General features: G+C 51.1%; 1 protein-coding gene across 12 annotated transcripts in view; it reads left to right on the plus strand.

Moving 5' to 3' along the window:
• Nucleotides 1-17,061, plus strand: part of Dtnb (dystrobrevin beta) — a 215,318-nt gene extending 198,257 nt beyond the window's left edge. For 5 of the 12 annotated variants that reach the window (XM_028875037.2, XM_028875062.2, XM_028875044.2 and 2 more), the window contains 5 exons: nt 8,292-8,451; nt 9,194-9,283; nt 11,907-11,963; nt 15,442-15,477; nt 17,010-17,057. In XM_028875037.2, coding sequence (XP_028730870.1) covers nt 8,292-8,451; nt 9,194-9,283; nt 11,907-11,963; nt 15,442-15,446 — 312 coding nt within the window. In that variant the 3' untranslated portion in view covers nt 15,447-15,477; nt 17,010-17,057. Of the gene's footprint in view, nt 1-8,291; nt 8,452-9,193; nt 9,284-11,906; nt 11,964-15,441; nt 15,478-17,009 lie in introns of all 12 variants that reach the window. The other 7 variants (XM_028875070.2, XM_028875109.2, XM_028875120.2 and 4 more) reach the window with 5 other exon arrangements.
• Nucleotides 17,062-18,798: the final 1,737 nt, after the last annotated feature.

Consider the following 18,798-nt stretch of genomic DNA (forward strand, 5'->3'; position numbering starts at 1 on the left):
TTCTGCCCACTTTCTCAACCCAGTTCCAACTGTGACTGCTCTATTCAAGTAGTTATTTTAAAAAACAGAAACACAGTAAGTTTGGTGCATGTTTGGTTATTTATTGCTACACAGTATCATCTCAAAACTGGCTCGGAAAGACATTTCACCCACCAGGCGTGGTGGTGCACGCCGGTAATATCAATCATATCACAACCCCTATGGGCCAGGAACCCTGCAGAGGCTCCTATAAGGCTACAGTCAAGGGTCACCCAGGCTATAGCCACCATCTTTTATAACCTAACCTCAAAAGTGGCATCTGTCCCACTTGTCTGATTCATTAGAAGCAAGTCACTTGGCCCAGCCAACATTCCAGAGCAGGAGATTATTCCAGGATGTGCATGGCAGGTCACTTTGGGCTGTCTGAGGTCTGGCTACCACATTTAGTCAGCTAGTTAGAGAATTTCACACCAAGATTTTCCAGTGATAGATAGATTTACTACTCCCTGGGGAACTCATTGCCTGCTCTAGCTGCTTTCCTACTTTCCATTACCAAAGGAAGAAGGGTGAGAAACTCGATGCCCCTCATCATCGCCTGACAAGGACTTACTGAGCATCCACCTGTGCTGAGCACAGTGGTGTAGGCTTGGAACGTGAGAAGACAGTGCGTGCTGGAACAGAGGAGCAGAGCCTCTGCTGGGTCTCAGGATGACGGGGTCTCAGCCTCCAGGCCGACGCCTGGGGGTCCAGCAGGCGTGCATGGGTCAGGAGGCACAGAGGGCAAAGGGCAATTGTGCATCTGAGGAGAGAAGGCAGTGTGAGTCACGCCGGGAAGGGAGGGCACAGTCTTTTCAGCAGAGAGAATGCAACATTGCCAGCACGCTGGTGTTGGTGCTGGTGTTGTGTTGTGTTAGAGCGAGATCATAGTCTCTCGGCATCCCTGGACCAATGGCATTCCACAGCCAAGACCAGTCCCTTCTCACACAGGGCTGAAGCAACTGCATGTCCATGAACCACCCCTTGTGTCTTCGAGCTACCCTGGGTACCAAAGTATTCCTACTCCACCCCGACAGGGGTTCCTGGACCCCTGCCAGCTCTATCCCAATGCTTTTTTAAGATTAATTTTTTTCACCGGGTGGTGATGGCACACGCCTTTAATCCCAGCACTCGGGAGACAGAGCCAGGCGGATCTCTGTGAGTTCGAGTCCAGCCTAATCTACAGAGTGAGTTCCAGGACAGGCTCCAAAAGCTACACAGAGAAACCCTGTCTCGAAAAACAAAAACAGAAACAAATTATTTTTTCAATTTTATGTATATGAGTTTTTATCTGCATGTATGTGTGTGTACCATGTACTCTAGGTGCCTGAAGAGGTCAGAATAGGTTAGTTGGATCCCTTGGAACTGGAGTTACAGATGGTTGTGAGCCACCATGTCGGTGCTGGGAATTGAACCCGGGTCCTCTGGAAGAGCAACCAGGGCTCTTAACCACTGAGCCGTCTCTCCAACTCCCTGTTCCAGCAATTTTAATATGCAAATATTAAATAGCCCAAATTGGTGGCTGCTGGGAGGGAGTCAGTTCCCTTCAGAAATGCAGCCCCTGAGAAACTACCCATGCCCCAGTGGATAGTCCCACACCCATCCACACGCTGGACTAAGGACTGTTTTATTTGTTTATTTTTTTAAGTACATGAAATTGAGAGGGAATAATGGTAGGGTGGGACTGGAGGAAGGATTGGAGGGGAGGGATGGAGTAGATTTGATCAAAACACATTTTATATATATGTATGAAATACTCAATTAAAAAAAAATTGGCCATAAGAGGATTTACTTGTAACTGGAAAGAAATGATACATACTCAGAAAAAATGTAAGAAATAATAAAATGTTTAATAATTACTGACAAATAAAAAAAATGAGTATTTCACAAAATAAAAAAATATCTAGTCATGTCACATTTTATGAATCCAAGTTAGTGGACTTTGGGGTTAGTTCCGCTTGGAGCTGTTAAATTATCGCCAGTAAACATTTGTACGATTTAGGTGGGCTTATGTTTTCGTTCCCCTCAGGGAGTGCTTGGGAGCAGGGTTTGCTGGGTCCCGTGGTTGGGCTTCTGATTGACAGTCTAAGAAACCTGGCAACTTCTCGCCCTCAGCGGCCGTAGGGGGGTTTCAGGTTCCCCCCACCCTTGACAGTCCCCAGTTGTAGCTGTTTCTAAGCAGCCCTGAGCAGAGTATTCTGCGTTGTGTGTGCAGAGTCCTGTCCCCTGGGACTCGGCACGTGCGTGATTACGACACCCAGGCTCCTCCTGTGAGGAAACGTGTGCTCAGATTTTGACCACTTTGTGGTTACCTTGTGTGTCACGTTACTGAGTTAGGAGAAATCTTCCTGTGTTCTGCTTCAACTATAATTTGTGGATGTTTACTTCCAGTCTGTGCCTTTCTCTTGACTCACGTCCATCTGAAATTCATTGTTTTTAACTGTAAAATTCAGTGTTATTTTTTGTTCGTTTATTTGTTTTTGTTTTTTTTAACTATATTCTCAGAGTTGTACCGTCATCATTACCTTCAATTTTGGAAACTTCATCACTTCATCGGTCTCAAAAAGAAAAAAAAAGCATCATGCCCGTTCACAATCATCCCTCAGCCTTCCCAACCCCCGATCTGCCTATATAACCACCAATGTTCTTTGTCCACAATTTCCCTATTCTGGGGTTTTCATATAAATTTAGAATGTGTCTTCTTTTGAGAATGGCTTCCTTCACTTAGCAAAATGTTTTCATAATGTTGTGAATGTTATCAGTTCTTCATTCCTTTTTATTGCCTAATACTATTCCACTGTCTGGATGTAACCCATTGGATCTGAAGCGTTCAAGTTGACTCTTGAGTTGTTCCACTCTCGGGCTGTGTTAGCATTCTCGTGAACATCCGGACACCAATTTTGTTCAAACACGTTTTCCTTTCTCTTGGGTGGATATATACCTGAGAGTGGAATAGCTGTGTCATGGGGAGCTCAGCCTTTGGAGGAGCATCCAGGCTGTTTTCCAGAGCAGCTGCATCCTCTCACATCCCTGCTGGCAGAGTCTGAGGATTCCCGTTTCCCCACATTCTTGTCGGCACTTGTTATTATCTTTTTTTGTAGCCTTCATCCTAATGGGTGTAAAGTGGGCTCTTATGGTGCTCTTCATTTCTTTCCCTAGTGTTCAGTGCCATCGAGGATCCTTTTCATGCCTGTTGGACGTTTTCCTGTCTTTAGAGAATTAACTGCTTGATCTTTTGCCCATTTTCAAATTAGATTACTTGTCCTTTTGTGACTGAGTCGGGAGAGTTCTTTGTCTGTGCTAGGTGAGGTCCCTTATCCGAGATTCTATCTCAAGACTCGGCTCCCTTTTGTGATATCCTTTTTCTTGTTGTTTTTCACTCAGATTGTTTTATTATTTTATATGTGTGTGCACACAGGCCCATGGAGGCCAGAGTGGGCGTTGGTTCCCTTGGAGCCACCTGATGTAGGTGTAGGGATCCGAACTCTAGTCCTTTGACAGCAGTGATCAGGGTCTCATGCAGCCCAGGTGGTCTTGGCTGAAGCTTACGGCCCAGCTGAGGCTCATCTCTAACCCACAGACCCTGCTGCCTCCCCCTCCAAAGTTCTGGGATTACAGGCACATCTAACACTGAGTCTCAGTGTCTCTCTCTCTCTCTCTCTCTCTCTCTCTCTCTCTCTCTCTCTCTCTCTCTCTCTCTCACACACACACACACACACACACACACACACACACACACACACACACACACACACACACACTATGTAGATCAGGCTGGCCTCAAACTCAGAGCTCTGCCTGCCTCCTCCTCCTGAGTGCTATTCTGTTTTTGTTTATGTAGATCATTGATCCATTTTTTAGTTGATCTGCCCATATGCAGTTTAATGACTCTACTTTGAAAAGCAAAGGGTTTTTTTTAATCAAAAGATGATAATTTTACATCTTTTTGCAGTATAGCCTGATCTAAGTTATATTGTATCAATTAACTAGTGTTTATTCATCCATTGGATGGATAATTATATCCACCATTATAAACAAGTAATACTTCCCTGTGATAAGAACATTTGAAGTTTTCTCTTCTGGATATTTTGGTAAAAGTCTCTAACTTGATAAAAAGCCAGTGTATCATGGGCTAGGGAGATGGCTTGTTGGTAAAGCACTGGGCATGCAAAAATAAGGACAGGGTGGCACACACTTGTAATCCCAGCACTGGGGATGCAGAAATCACATCCCTGCGGGTTGCTGGCCAGCCAGACTAACCTAACCAGTGAACTCCAGTTCAGTGAGAGACCCCCATCTCAGGTGGAGGATGGAGAGATGGCTCGGGGGCTAAGAGCAATAGCCATGCTGGATATGGTGGCTCATACCTACAGTCCCAGCATTTGGGAAGTAAAGGCAGGTGGTTCTCTTGTGATCTCGAGGCCAGGCTGATCTACATAGTGAGGTCCAGGACAGCCAGGGCTGTTACACGGAGAAACCCTGTCTTAAAACAAACAAACAAAAAAAACCACTTGGCTGTTTTTCCAGAGGACCTGGGTTCAATTCCAAACACTCACATGGCAGGTCACAACCATCTGTAACTCCTGTTCCAGGGGATCTGACTCATCTTTGGGCACCAGGTACACAGACCCACATATATGCAGGCAAAACACCCATACATATAAAAAAATATAAAAATACACATATAAAAATAAATACATCTTAAGAAAAAATAAAGTGGGAAGTAATTGTAGAAGGTACCTAATATTGATCTCTGGCTTCTCCAGGCAACGCATAAAAACATGCACGCATTAAAAAATAAATAAGGCTGGAGAGATGGCTCAGTGCCTAAGAGTACTGGCTGCTCTTCTTGAGTTCAATTCCCAGCAACCACATGGTGGCTCACAACCATCTGTAATGAGATCTGCTGCCCTCTTCTGGCCTACAGGGATGCATACAGGCATACTGTATGCATAATAAATAAGTAAAATCTTTAAAAAATAAATAAATAAAATTTATTCCCTTTTTTCCATTTAAACATAATGGTTTGGGTATTATATCCAAGAAGTCTTTGCATAGGATTTTCCTTTGCTTTCTTTGAGAAATTGTGCGATATTAGGTCTAATATTTATTCTGCTCCTTTTTGAGGTTATTCTGTTGGTTTGGTTTGGGGTTTTTTAAGACAGGGTTTCTCTGGGTAGTCCTGGCTGTCCTGAAACTCTCTCTGTAGACCAGGCTGGCCTCAAACTCAAAAGTCGCCTGCCTCTGCTTCTCAGGGGTGTAGTTTGTTTTTTAATGTGATGTGAAGGAAGGGTCTAAATTCATATGTATTTGTATCATGGATCACTTGCTAAGAGTATGCTAAGTAATAGAAACAAATTTAAAAGTAATCATTGTAGTTCAATACCATTCATACAGAATTTAAAGGCATGAAAATATTATATTCATAGTTATATATGTGCACATAGGTAAAAGAAAAAAGTCCACACCAAAAATCTCTGGTTAAAAAAAAAACAAACAGGAAGTTTCCAAAGGGAAGAGATGAAGGGACTAAACCTGCAAAGAACTGGGGGTTAACGGCATTGTAAGTCTATCTGTACCATTTTTAGATTAAAATAAATTGTATGGAATTATTCATTTGGGGTGGTTTATGGTGTTATATCCAATCATTTTCTGAGCTTTTATATTTCTTAAATTAAAACACACACAGCTGGCATTGTGGTATGCCTATAATGCAGTACTTGGGAGGTAGAGGCAGGAGGAACAGGTGTCCAAGGCTATCCTGAGTGACATAGCAAGTTCAAGGCTAGCCTGGGGTACATGAGATCCCCCTTTTTTTTCCCTAGACAGGGTTTCTCTGTAGCTTTGGAGCCTGTCCTGGAACTCACTCGAACTCACAGAGATCCACCTGGCTCTGCCTCCCGAGTGCTGGTATTAAAGGTGTGTGCCACCACCACCCAGCAAGACCCTTTTTTTTTTTTAATGAATAAATAACATACCCCCCAGCCGGGCGGTGGTGGCACACACCTTTAATACCAGTACTCGGGAGGCAGAGCCAGGCGGATCTCTGTGAGTTCGAGGCCAGCCAGGGCTACCAAGTGAGTTCCAGGAAAAGGCGCAAAGCTACACAGAGAAACCCTGTCTCGAAAAAACCAAAATAAATAAATAAATAAATAAATAAAAACATAACATACCCCCACACAAAGGTTCAGCAAGAATCATCAAGAACAGGACAGAGCGGCAGGCTCCTGAAATCCCAGCACGGGCCTGCAGCAGGAAGATCTTGAAGTTGAGGCCGTGTCAGAAAACAAACTGGAAAAAGGAACCATCAAGAACAAAATATTCCATTCAGCACCCACACAGCTGCAGCCTTGAGGGGAAGCATTGTGCGGACCTCCAGGCAGCCATGTGGGGCATATTCTGTCTGTCTGGCATCTCTGGGCTAAATCCCCAGAGAGACTCGCAGGAACCTGTCCTCAATTGTTACTTCTATTCATCCAGTTTTGCTACCCCCAAATCCTCCAATCTGACCCCCTGGGCCTCCGATGAGTTGAATTCTTCCAGCTGCCACACCCCATCGCTCCAAGCTGCTTCTTAGGGGGTCAACCCTGTCCAGACGAAACCAGCCATCGGAAACATGGACGTGGGCAATGAACGTGATCGGCGAAGTTCCTGTGAGAAGCGCATGGCCACAGAAGTAGCTGCCGATGCCCTGGGTGAACAACAGACAGGGTTTTCCCGAGAAGCAAGGTGTGTTGACCCACAGCGGAGTGAGTGGCGTTCTTGTTACCGACCAAGGAGAGCTAGGGATGGGATGCGCACCTCTTTTCCGAGTGCATTGGAGGTGACAGTCTGACTGTTCTCAGCTTGGTTATTTTTAAGAGAGAAGGATATTCCTGGACCGACAGACATGCTGGGCCTCTGTGGTTGGGGCCCAAGAGAGCTAGCAGAATCTGAAAACTGAGTTTCTTTAAAGAAGATCGTGTCCACCAGTGTTGTCAGAAAGGCCTCCTTACAAAGGAGGTAAGACGCCCAGGACCAGTGCACCCAAGATTCAGCGTCTTGTCTTGCTCCTCCACGTGTCCTGCAACACAGACGCAGCCCACTGCTCTGAAGAAACAATATATTAAGCAAAACAAGGAGGCCGCAGAACGTGCTAAGCTTTGGGCCAAGAGAAGGAAGGAAGCCAAAGAGAAATGCCAGAAACAGATTGCCAAGAACTGCAGGCCGTCCTTGCCAAGAGCTTTTACTTCCAAGTCCAAGTCCAGTCAAAAATAAGTCTTTAAGAGTAATGACCAGCCGGGCGGGCGGCGGTGCACACCTTAATCCCAGCACTCAGGAGGCAGAGGCAGGAGGATCTCCATGAGTTTGAAGCCAGGCTGGTCTGCATAATTCCAAGACAGCCAGGGCCACGTAGAAGAGACCCTGTCTTAAAAAGCAAGCTTGGCGGAAAATCCAAAACTATGCTAGGCTTTCTTGAGGAAAGCGCCCCCTCTAATGAGCCTGTGGTCACTCACCTGGTCCTCCAGCTACCCAACCAGACCTTCCCGGGAGGGTGTGGCAGGGGCAACGTGGCGGTTTTGCTGGATATCACATGTGAGAGAGAAACCCTGCCACCGCCCTCCCCACCACCGCCCTCCCCACCACCACCACCACCACCACCACCACCACCACCACCGCCGCCGCCCTCCCCACCACCGCCGCACACACGGCCCGTGGATTATTCTGGCGTGGCCTCTGGTGAACTGCGCTTCCTCCCCCACACTCTTGAGAAGCCTCTCCCGTGGTCTTGATTTTCATCTCTACAAGTTATATGAAAAGATGGGTGCTTTCTGCCCACGGGTTCTTGTGGGATCAGCTAAGAATGGGTACAGAATGTTGGCCTGCAGACACGAGGATGTTGGTGGATTTGTTGTTGTTGTTGTTGTTTATTTTTTCCCCCTCTTGGACCCTCCTGGATGTAGCCGATGTCCCTGCCACACACTTCCCGCCTCTCTCGGCCCCTCCTTTTGGTTTTGATTTTCTGAGGCAGGTTCTTACCCTGTAGTTTTGAACTGACTGTGTAGCCCAGGCTGCCTTTGAATTCCCAGCCATCCTCCGGCCTCCCAAGTACGAGGTCTCAGCCTGATCTTACAGTGTTCTTATCCCCACACTGCCCCCTTCTCTCTCTTCCTTCCCTTCCTTTCCCGAGTCCTGGCTCCTGGTTTTTTTGTTTTTTTAAACTATGATCCCGGGAAGTGCTTTCCTTAGAGAGATTGGACACCCAAGGTGACATGTTTTCTCTCTGATCCTCCCAGGCTCAAGCCACAGGGTCACCTCACACATCACCCACTCATGGAGGCGGCCGCCCTATGCCCATGCCTGTGCGTTCCACGTCTGCCGGCTCCACCCCGACCCACGGCCCACAGGACTCACTGAGCGGAGTTGGGGGAGATGTCCAGGAGGCCTTTGCACAAGGTGAGGTTCCGGGCGCACCTGTGGAGAGCTGAGGGGCCGAAAGCACATGCAGGATCCCTGCCAGGATCTTTCCAGTCACTTGCCTTTTGTGCTCCTGGCTTCGGATGATCAGATAGTGTGGCCTTAGTAATCAGATTGACAGTGTAAATAAGTTATGTGCTGGCTCCTTCTCCATGATAGGCTGGTCTTCCATGGGAGGTCTGCAGGCGCATGCGTGAAGGTAATTGGCCCCTTGGGTTCTAAGCTCTGGACTGAAGGAAATGCCTTCCCTTTGGGCTTTGCCTCCTCACACATTGGCCCTATGAGGTCCTTATAATAAGCAAGAACAGGAAGAGCGGTAACTCCATAGGACCTAACCAAAGGGTAGTAAGCATGCACTTGCCACGCGGCCGACTGAGGAACCAGGGTCCTGCAGTCTTAAATAATGGGCAAGGGAGTCTTGAGGAGAGGGGATGGAGACAGTTAAGCCCCTCCCCCTGAGACTGAGGAACGTGCTGAGGCAAAGCTAAGCCGGAACCCCATTCTACCGTGGTGCCTTCAAAGCATGGACTTGACAGGCTCCCGCTCTCCCGCTGGAGAAGACGGAGTGGACTGGACGGTCCAGGAGCATGCAGTGCTGCGGCAGTCCCACCTGCCCTAATCGCCTCTGCACCCGGGTTCCAGGGCCTCACTGGCTGGGGCATCCCTCAGCGCTCTCCGCCATGCTCACCCATCTGCATTACCATCTGCTCTGACTCCTCAGGTACGAGGAGAAACCTCCGCAATGACCTGCTGGTGGCTGCTGACTCCATCACCAACACCATGTCATCCCTGGTGAAGGAGCTCCATTCAGGTGAAACCCAGAGCTCCCCACCAGTCTCCACCTCCCTCCCCTCTGTGCCCATGTCTTCCTGCCCTCTCCTACCTCCAGGCACATGGCCCTTCTTTCCACTCCGTTTTCCCTTCTAGGAACACACAGACTCTTCACCCTGTGCCTCCTCCCTCCCACATGTGATCACAGCTTATGTTAAGAACAGTATGAAGGAGCACACACCATTCCAACATGAAGGAAAGTCTGCTCTTCAGTGCAGCCAGAGCCCTCCTCTCTCTCTCTCTCTCTCTCTCTCTCTCTCTCTCTCTCTCTCTCTCTCTCTCTCTCTCTCTCTCCCCCTCCCTCCCTCCGTCCTTCCCTCCCTCCCTCTCTCTCCCCCCACCTCTACTTTGTCCACAGTGCCTCTCTCTCCCTAGGCTGGCCATCGCCTCCTTCTGAAGCTGTCCTGGATGTGGCAGCCGTCAGCACCACGGCCCCCCCCCCCCCCCCCCCCGTCTCTATTCCAGCCGCCCTCTGGCTTCCTCCATCTGACTCTGTTTTGTCCGTGAGCAGGCTCTGATCTCACCTGAAGATCCCAGCTGCAGCCTCCTCCCTTCTTCATGCTCAGTCCTGTTTGACTCCTTCCTCTGCTCCACAGCGTGTTCCCCTTACATGAACCCTGGGGAATGGGGGGGGGGGACGACAAAGCCACCGTACCTCCAAGTACCCCTCCGCTCCATCAGTGATGGAGCCACTCAGAGCTTAGGGATTATTCTCCTGCCCCGGCATTCCTGTGAGGCTGCCATCCCCAAAGGGCCCCCTCTGTCCTTCATTACCCAAGGCAGTGTCTGTAAGTACTCTGCAGTAGCTTAGCAGAGCAATGTGTCCGGGGGCCGTTCAGACACTCCTGTGGAAGGCAAGCCACATTTCCAGCATGGGAAAGCATCTCCTTGAGGGCTGTCGTCTCTTCCACACCTCAGCCCTCACGTCCACCTGTTTTCCTTGGGAAGGGATTGGCTTCCCCTGCTCAGCTTGCTCGCCCATTCTGCCACGGGCCATGTGACGCCCTCGCCCTCTCTCATCCTGTTGCTCATGGCCACACTGAAGCCAGCCCTCACTGTATATGCACAGAGCTGGACGGGGGTCGGGGAGGGTGACCTCAGGAGACCTCGCAGCTGATTAGAAGGCCCTTTCTCTATTCGAGCTCCCTAACAGACTTCACTTACAGTTTCAGAGGGAGTTTCTCAGGGACTTCTAGGACATGCAGAGAGAGTACAGTTAGAGTTTATGCAAAAGCAGGTGACTCACAAGCTCAGGGCTCCAGAGAGTGGAATTTGATGGACAGGGACCGAGGCAGGATGGCAGTGCATGCCTGCCATCCCCAATTCTTGGGAGCCTTATGAATTCAAAGCCCACCTAGGCCCTATGGTGGGGGAGGGAGGCAAGAGCATCAGTTAACATGGAAAGTTGGTTTTAATAAAACTGTGTCATTTAGAAGGTGTATGTTCGCGGCCCTATTGTCCAACTTTCCTATTTTAGAAATATGGTGAGGGAGTTTTCAGGGAAGTTGCTTGTGATCACACAACATGCAGAGGCAAAACTAGTTCTAGAGCAACATGAAGCCAGGCGACTGGGCAGGTTCTGTGACGCTCCTTTCCCCAAGCACAGAGGCCTGTAGTTTGACATAGACATCCGTCACCCAGCACCCTCGGTAAATGCAGAGATGAATCCTATCCCTCGGTGGATGCCCATGTGACGCATGTTGACTTCTTCCTTGAAGGTGGCTTTGGTTAGGATAGGAGTGGATACCAGGTTGACTCTTCATACACCTCCGGCAGCATGCACAGGACACACATCTATAGTTTGTCTTCCTCATTTTTCAAAAAAATTTTTTCAAGTAATGGACTCCTAGGGTTTAAAGGGGTCTTAGAGATATTTCAGTGAACTCGCTGTCAATTTAGAAGCCTCCAGTTTGAATATTTCCGGGGAGCTCATTTATAGCCAGCTCTAAGAGTTCTTCCTTATTAGGGAGCTAAAATCTCCCTTTCTGTCATGGGTTGTTTCCTGCCTAAAGCTGCCCTAAGTCCAGACTTTCTCTCCAGGCCAGCTTCAGAGTGGATGGTGGTAGACAGTGTGGTAACTCCCAAGTTTCCTCCTTTTTTAGGAGAGTCTCCCCAATGCCTTTAACATGTATCAAATATGTCATGATTGTCTGCTCTCCTGTTTGGCCATACCTGTCAAGATGTGGCCTGATTTCCAAGGTCCAGATGCAGCGAGAACACCCAATGTTGAGCACACAGTCCCCTTTCAAAGCCGGTCTTAACCTGGGCTTCCCTCCGCCATGCACTTCTATAATTGTTTTCTTGAACCTGAATGCAAAATATTGAGTATAACTCTAGTAGATGGCACCCCCACCTTGATTTCCAAAGATGCCAGCAGGTTAACATCATGCCCCTGGCTTCATGGGTGTGCAGGGTTCCAATCAAACAGTACCAGGGTGTGGAGCTGTTGGGCACGGGCAAGGGACATCTATACACCCTGGAGGCTGCTCGCTGCCTCAGGGCTCTGCCTCAGACCTCGGGCCTTCCAAGTTGCCTCCCTCACCTGCCTCCCACCCTGGTGCCAGACCCAAGGGTCACTGGCCTCCTTGGACTTGTTTCCACAGCAGAGGAAGGTACAGAGGAAGACGAGAAGATGCAGGCTGAGAAAGACGGAGGTAAAGGCAAGTCAGGACCCCTAGTTTGCATGGGAGACCAAGCTGTAGAGCAGTAGATGCTGACCTCCTTCCTTCCCTTTGTTTCCGACCTTTCCCCTACCACACCCTCCCCAAGGCTGCAGCCCCCACGGTGCCTCTTGCTGTTCTCCCAGCTGCCTTTGTGGTGTGCCCACAGGTGGTAGTGTCAGGCCATTTACTCCTACTCAGGGGTGCAAAGGAGTCACAGAACATTGATTGCCCTTCCTCCTGGGGTTGACGGTCTAGTTGGGGAAGCCCGACCAGGCTGTGCAGAGGAAGCGTGGGAGGAACCAAAGCAGCAGAAAAGCTTGATCAGGAAGGGTCAGATGTTGGCTGGGGAAGGTTGGGAGATGGCTCACCTCGCGCACCCAAAGGCCAGGCCAAACCCCGCACCCCACGAGCCACGGAAGCAGTGGCATGCACCTGGAATCCCGGTCCTCGGCAGGCAGAGGCAGGAGGATCCGAAATCCAGGCTCATTCTCTGCTGCAAAGTGAGTCTGAGGACAGTGTGGGCCACATGAAACCTTGCCTCAGAAGAGAACACTGTTAAAGCTGGGTGTGGTGGCGCCCACCTTTAATCCCAGCACTCAGGAGGCAGAGGCAAGCGGTTCTCTGAGTTCCAGGCCAGCTTGGGCTACCAAGTTCCAGGAGAGCCAGAGCTACGCAGAGAAACCCTCTCTCAAAAGAGACTATTGATGTAGAATAAATAATACTAAGACGTTCTGAAAAGTAAGAGACTTGTAGGTTGGAATAGATGGCTTCCTGGGAGACTAAAAGCGAGAAAGAAAGGTGGTGGCCAAGGACAGTAATACCTTCCAAGTCTCGCTGTGCATAGAAACTATTCATGTACTTGTTCTGTGCTAAATGATTTCATGTAAAATCTCATTCGACCCTTTATGTTAAAATATACAGATAATAATATCCCCATTTAAGTAATAGGGAAACAGATTCTGGGGGAGTCTGTTCACATAGCCTCTGGGTGAGAATAAGTATAAGTAGACTTGAAGTGGGTCTTTCTGACTCCAAACTTCATGTTCTCTCTCTCTCTCTCTCTCTCTCTCTCTCTCTGTCTTTGGTTTTTTGAGACAGGGTTTCTCTGTTTTCCGAACTTCATGTTCTTGATTGTTATCTTTCAACGGGATATTAAGCCAATAACGAAATCCTCTTGAGACATTTGAGAGTCTCCAGTTATGTCTGTCCTATATCGATACGTTGTTTCTGGATTCCTCCAGAAGGTACACTCCCTAAGGCAGAGGTCTTAACTTGTGCTGGTGGTGATGTATTCCCAGTGTCTGGAACAGTGCCTGTCTTCTAGTAATGTCAATGAATGAGCCCGTCCAAAGAAATGAACAGGGCGACAGACATGCGTAGCGTTAGGTGAGAGGCAGTGATCCCCCAGCCTCAGGAGGTGAAGGGGGAAAGCAGGAGAGGTGAGGAGAGACCCGTGCTGGCTCCTAGCTACCTCCTAGACCCGTAGGTAAGTCTGTAACACAGCCATCTTCATCTTCACTTGGCTTCACAGCCCCAGAGCGGGAGAATTCTAACCAAGGCTCCCAGGCTTATTAACTGGGCAGGTTAATAAGTGCCAGGACCTGGATCCACTCCAGGAGGCCCCAGCTCCAAGCCCAGGGCTTTATAGTCCAAGCAGAGCTAGACTGCGTGGAGAAGCCCCCAGTGCAAGGTGGAAGGCAGTGACGGTGGGGACAGGTGGGAACCCCCTCAGAATAGTGGCTGTGTAATGCAGTTTTGCCCCTGGGATGGTACATTTAAGAGAGAGTATTTGCAGGCTGGGGGCAGGGAACCAGTCAGCAAGGGCCGTGACGACGTTACCAAGGAGACAGGAGAAAACACTGCCCATGTAGAGAAAGCACTAGGAAGCCAAAATGAGGCCTGGGAGAAATGGGCCACGGGGCGTGAGTTGGTGGGAATTGCTGCCCTGGCCACACTCGGGGCTGTCAGAGAACAGCCATTCGGAGGTCCAGGTCCAGAGAAGAAGGGCCACGAGGCAGGAAGGAGGACAGAGACATGCCCCTCATGTAAACATCCGCTCACCCCCAAACACATGCCCATACCCCAGCCAGACTTCAGCATTGCTGTGGAGATTTCTTGACTAAAGATATAGCTACTGTCTTGACACCCTCCTGTGTGCTTCCCCGTCCTGGGACCTCCTCCAGGCGCCCCTCAGCTTCCCTCGGTGTCCCTGAAGCAAGCCTAGAGCCCTGCCTTTGCCGCCCCACCTTGCCTTAACCATGGACTCCACCCCGCCCCCCTCAGTTGCTTGCAGGAATTGGAGTGGTTTCTGTCGGCCTGACCTGGCTCGGGGCCTCCGTCTCTGTCCCTGGCTGACCCTGTCAGTCCCTTTCTGTCGGACTGGATGCTTGCTCTGAGCTCTGAGTCTCCCTTTGTCCCTCTGAGTGTGCACACCAGGGTCTGTCTGTCTGTCTGTCCGCGTGCAGGCTGGGAGAATGCCTGAGCTTCCATGGCGCTTAGGCGCCATCTCCAAGAGCAAGAGGGTGAAGAGTCGGGGGCGAGATAAGGAGAGTTTGTTTGGGTTTGCCTCTCAACAATGTGCGAGTCCTGGCAGATCTGGGGTGGGGACATTTCAAATCAATAACTACCAATTTACAGAGGAAGATTTCTTGTCTTTGGGGTGAAGCCAGGCTCAGGTGACTTCAGCACAACCCAGTCAGCTCAGCACGCCCAGCGTCTTCGGCGCACAAGGCATGAGCACCACATGGGCACTTTGGAAGAACTCTGACCACAGCAGGCTCCCCCGACATATTCACCCCAGCTCTCACCTCTGTCTGCCCTCCTCTGGCTGTTGGAATCCTAGACAAGGATGCTGCTACTCTGTGGTACCTTCCCTCTGAGCATCCCTTTATCCTGCGTGTAAAACAAGAGGGCAGCGTGAGGCATAGACTGTCGCCTCCTCTGTCTACCCCAGCAATCCACGTTCACCCGAGCCACCCCAGAACTGCTGTGTCCTTCGGGATGCCCCCTAGTGTATACACTGAAGCACCCTCATGCATCTCTGGGCAGTGGTGGCCCTCTCTGAGGACAGACGGGCTCAGAACCTCCAAGGGCCCTCTCTAAAGACACACATGGACATCCAAGGGGGGGTCTGGATAGCCGAGTTGTTCCAGAGTGTGGAGAAACAAGGTCCCCGTCAAAACTGTTTCCCTTTCAGAACCAGGCAGGCTCTGCTCCCCTATAACTGCTCCCTAGAGCTAAGGTGGCTTCTGCTTCCGCTGGCTGGCTTTCCCTCACAGCACTCCATGCCAGCTGAGTTGTGGGCGGTGAGCAATCCACCTCTACCTCATTATCCCTGGCAGGCAAGCGCCAGAGAAAGGAGACAGAAGGCTAGCCCCTGGGCCGGGTGGGTCAGGAAAGCCCCCTCAGAGAAGTGCAGGAGGCCGTGGAGAGCCCAAGTGTGACCTCAGTCTTGTTTCTGCCCATGCTGCCGCAGGTTAGCCGAGGAGCAGCCCGGACACAGGAAACTCAGGTGAGTAGTGCGTCCTCGCCTTCCTCCTCCCCGTCTTGCGTCACAGGTCCCACGCCAGAGCAAGCCTTACCACTGGAATTTTCTTGAAAGAACCCAGCTGCTCCTTTCCCTCCGCTCCCCCACAGCTGCCGCCGCTGGGCCTGTTTACTGGTTCCAGACAGTGGCCTGTCTTGCACCGCGTGTCTGTGGCCCCGGTGTCTCCAATGGCACTGACGGAAGCGGGGGGCAGAGTACCAGCCGAGAGTAGCCACCTCCCGGGGCTGCCTCTGCCTCTGTAGCCCTGTCCTCTGTGTCCACTGTACCCACAGCAAGAACTCCCCTGGGATCCTGTCACTCAGCACTGCCCCCTAATGGGGTCCCGACCCAGCCACACTGACCACAGAGAGCCAGGGAGTCAAAGGACAGACAGACACTCTTCTGGTCTTAGGAATGAGTCTGTCGGGTTTTTTTTTTTTTTTTAATCTGTAGTCTTGATGCAACTTCCAGATTTACTTTCTTTTCTTTTTTCTTTTTTCTTTTCAAGACAGAGAGTCTTGAACAGCTTGGCTGTTCTAGAACTCAAGAAGATCTGACTGCCCCTGCTTCCCAAGTGCTGGACTAAAGGGGTGTGTCAACACTCCTGGTTTCCACTTATTTTTAAAAATTGGACATCCTTTTCAATTACAGTCTTCAGGGTAGAAAAAAAAAACAAACCGAGGGCCATGGCACCACCAACCGGAGAAGGGACTTTCTCAGATAGCCTTCTAAGAATGACATCTCAGAGCTGCCTCTGGGCCGAACTGGTCCCCGCCCTTTCCGAAAGGTCAGCCTGCACACTTGGTTTGCTGAGCTGGCTGCAGGTGGGCCAGCACCAGGGTACTGCTGCTCAGTATATGCAGATCAGGCCCTTCCTGTGGCAAGCCCAGGCTGCTGCATGCGGCTGGTGAGGTCAGGAACTGACTCAAAGGCCTTCAGGAACCTGCGGGGTCCCCTCTGTCCCTAGGGGGGACACTGGGGCACACTTTCTTCCCAAGAAAGACTGCGTGGAAAGGAGATTTGTGAGCACCATCCAGCTAGCCTGCTCCTTGGGTGCACACGAAGGCTCCAAAGCCCGCACACAAGGACCTGGTGCCAGGGCTGGAATCGGCTGGTGCCTCTGCCTCACCGGCTGTCTGTCCTCTGACCCGTGTCAGGAGTCACAAGGAGCCAGCAGTAGAGACCGATGAAAAGTGCCACACACCGTGACATGCTCTCTGCCGCCAGAGACTCCCCTTCCTCTGCCCATCTCCTCCACCGCACCCCTCCCCTTCCAAACCTGCCACTGTGACCCAGTTTTTTTGACATAAGCAATGACCTCAGAAGACACGCACCGTCACCCCACCCCACCCCAACCCTGTCCCACCAAAAAGAGAAGAGGCAGCTACGTGCAGTGGAAGAGCTGAGAGCCCCGGCCGGCCGGCCCCACTCTCCCTGCAGATCTGCCGGTTCCCAGCCGTTGGCAGCTTTGCCCTGCGCCCCCAGTGTGCTTGTGACTAACAGTCTGTCTTGTCCAGGCACAGAGGCCGAGGAGGAGCACGCTGGCTGGCACCGACAAGACAAGGGAAGGTCTTCCCCCAGAGGCGCATTCCTGTCTTTGCTGCTGCTGCTGCTGCTGCTGCTGCCGCCGCCGCACACCTGGGCCGGCCTTGCGGGCTGCCAGACTCACTCAACCCCCGGAGAGAGGAGCCAGGCCTCTGGGAAGTGGGAGGGACTGCCCGAGGCCCCAGCTGGTGGGCCTCCGCGGAGCCCTGCATGTCCTAGCATCTGCATTCCTCCCTCAGGGCATGGTCTCATCTCTGCATCAGGAATTTACCAGGAGGTGGAAAAGAAAAGAAAAAGCGCTGAGCCGGTGTGTGTGTGTGTATGTGTGTGTGTGTTCCTGACCTAATGGGGTTCCTCCTGGCGTCTGGCCAGCACAGAGTACGGCCCCCTGGTGTGGGCACACAAGTTTCTTTCCTACCTTTGACCTTTAAAAAACCAACAGGTCTTCTGTCTATGCACAGAAAGCTGCAGGCCTTGCTCGGTTCTACAGACATTAACACCCTGGCCTCAGTGCTAAAAATAGTCCCGTCTCCGCTCCCCCCTTCCCCCCCCCCCCCCCCCCCCGTTCCTCTCTGAACTTCCGCCTGCACAGTGCTGGGCTGTACTGTTGCTCTGCAGCCAGGAGGAGGGCAGAGGACTCTGTGGTCCAGTCACTGGGGGAGGCAGCAGTGTGCTAAGTGGCCGACCTGGGGCTGGCAGCCAGGGGGCGCACTGCGTGGGTGCTTCTCATGCATCCTCTCCCCTGGGGTCCTGTGGCACATGTGATCACCAAGTCCAATTCACATTGATTTTTTTTTTCCTGCTCCCTGAGCTCCAGGATGTTATTTTTAGTAGAAGAGCTACTATAAATATTTATAAAGGGCAGTGACTGGAGGGAAGAGAGAGGACCCACAGCTGGCATTGCAGCAGACCCCTCCCCTAATTCTGAGGTGTGTGCCGAGGCCACACATGGATGGGGTCCCAGGAGAGTCTCCTCGAGGAGCAGTTGGGAGAACAAGGGTGGATGCTGCCGCGTTCCTTCCCCGCCTGTCTCTCTCCGCCTTACTCCCGGTTCTAGCAGGAGTGAGTCAAGGCTGGAGTGGGAGAAGTCATGAGGACCTTGCTGGGTCAAGGTCCTCAGTGTCCTAGGTACTGTGTATGAAAGGCATAGATTACTGCCACTGAGAGCAAAAAGAAAAATAGGAGTCGGGAGCTGGCTGCTTCTGCGCACGCAGCTGTCCCAAAAACACTTGGCTCCCTGACACACGTGTGCTTGGTTAAAGGGCAGAGCTCAGGACCTGGAGGGCCAGCAGGGACTTGAGCAGTGATAATCACAGTGAAAAGCTGCTCACACTCAGGGAAAGGGGATTCGGGCTTCTGGAAGGCCAGCAGGGCAAAGATGAACACTCCCATGTAGGAAGTTCCGGGGACACCCTGCACACCCCAAAGATGAAATTGACGGTGAGGGTGTGCATAGCCTCACAGACAACACTATGTGGTGGTCTATGCCTTCCCCCATTCTCGCCTTTCACACTCTGTGCCCAGGAACGGGGTAGACTCCCACCTCCTGACTCCTCACAGGAGCTTCCTGTTTCCCCCAAGAGACAGGAACAAAGCAAACTACCCAGGGCGGCAGGGTCAAACTGCTCTCTGCCAGTCTGCTCTCTGCCAGGAGGGGTGACGCTCACCTCACTGCAGGAAATGCTGGCCGCTCTGGGCCGTGGAGAGGGTTGAGGGCCAAGAAAGGGGCTGGGTTCGTGCCTCTGATGCCAGCATTGGAGA

The sequence above is a fragment of the Peromyscus leucopus genome, chromosome 22, assembly GCF_004664715.2.
Source record: "Peromyscus leucopus breed LL Stock chromosome 22, UCI_PerLeu_2.1, whole genome shotgun sequence".
Taxonomy (NCBI): domain Eukaryota; kingdom Metazoa; phylum Chordata; class Mammalia; order Rodentia; family Cricetidae; genus Peromyscus; species Peromyscus leucopus.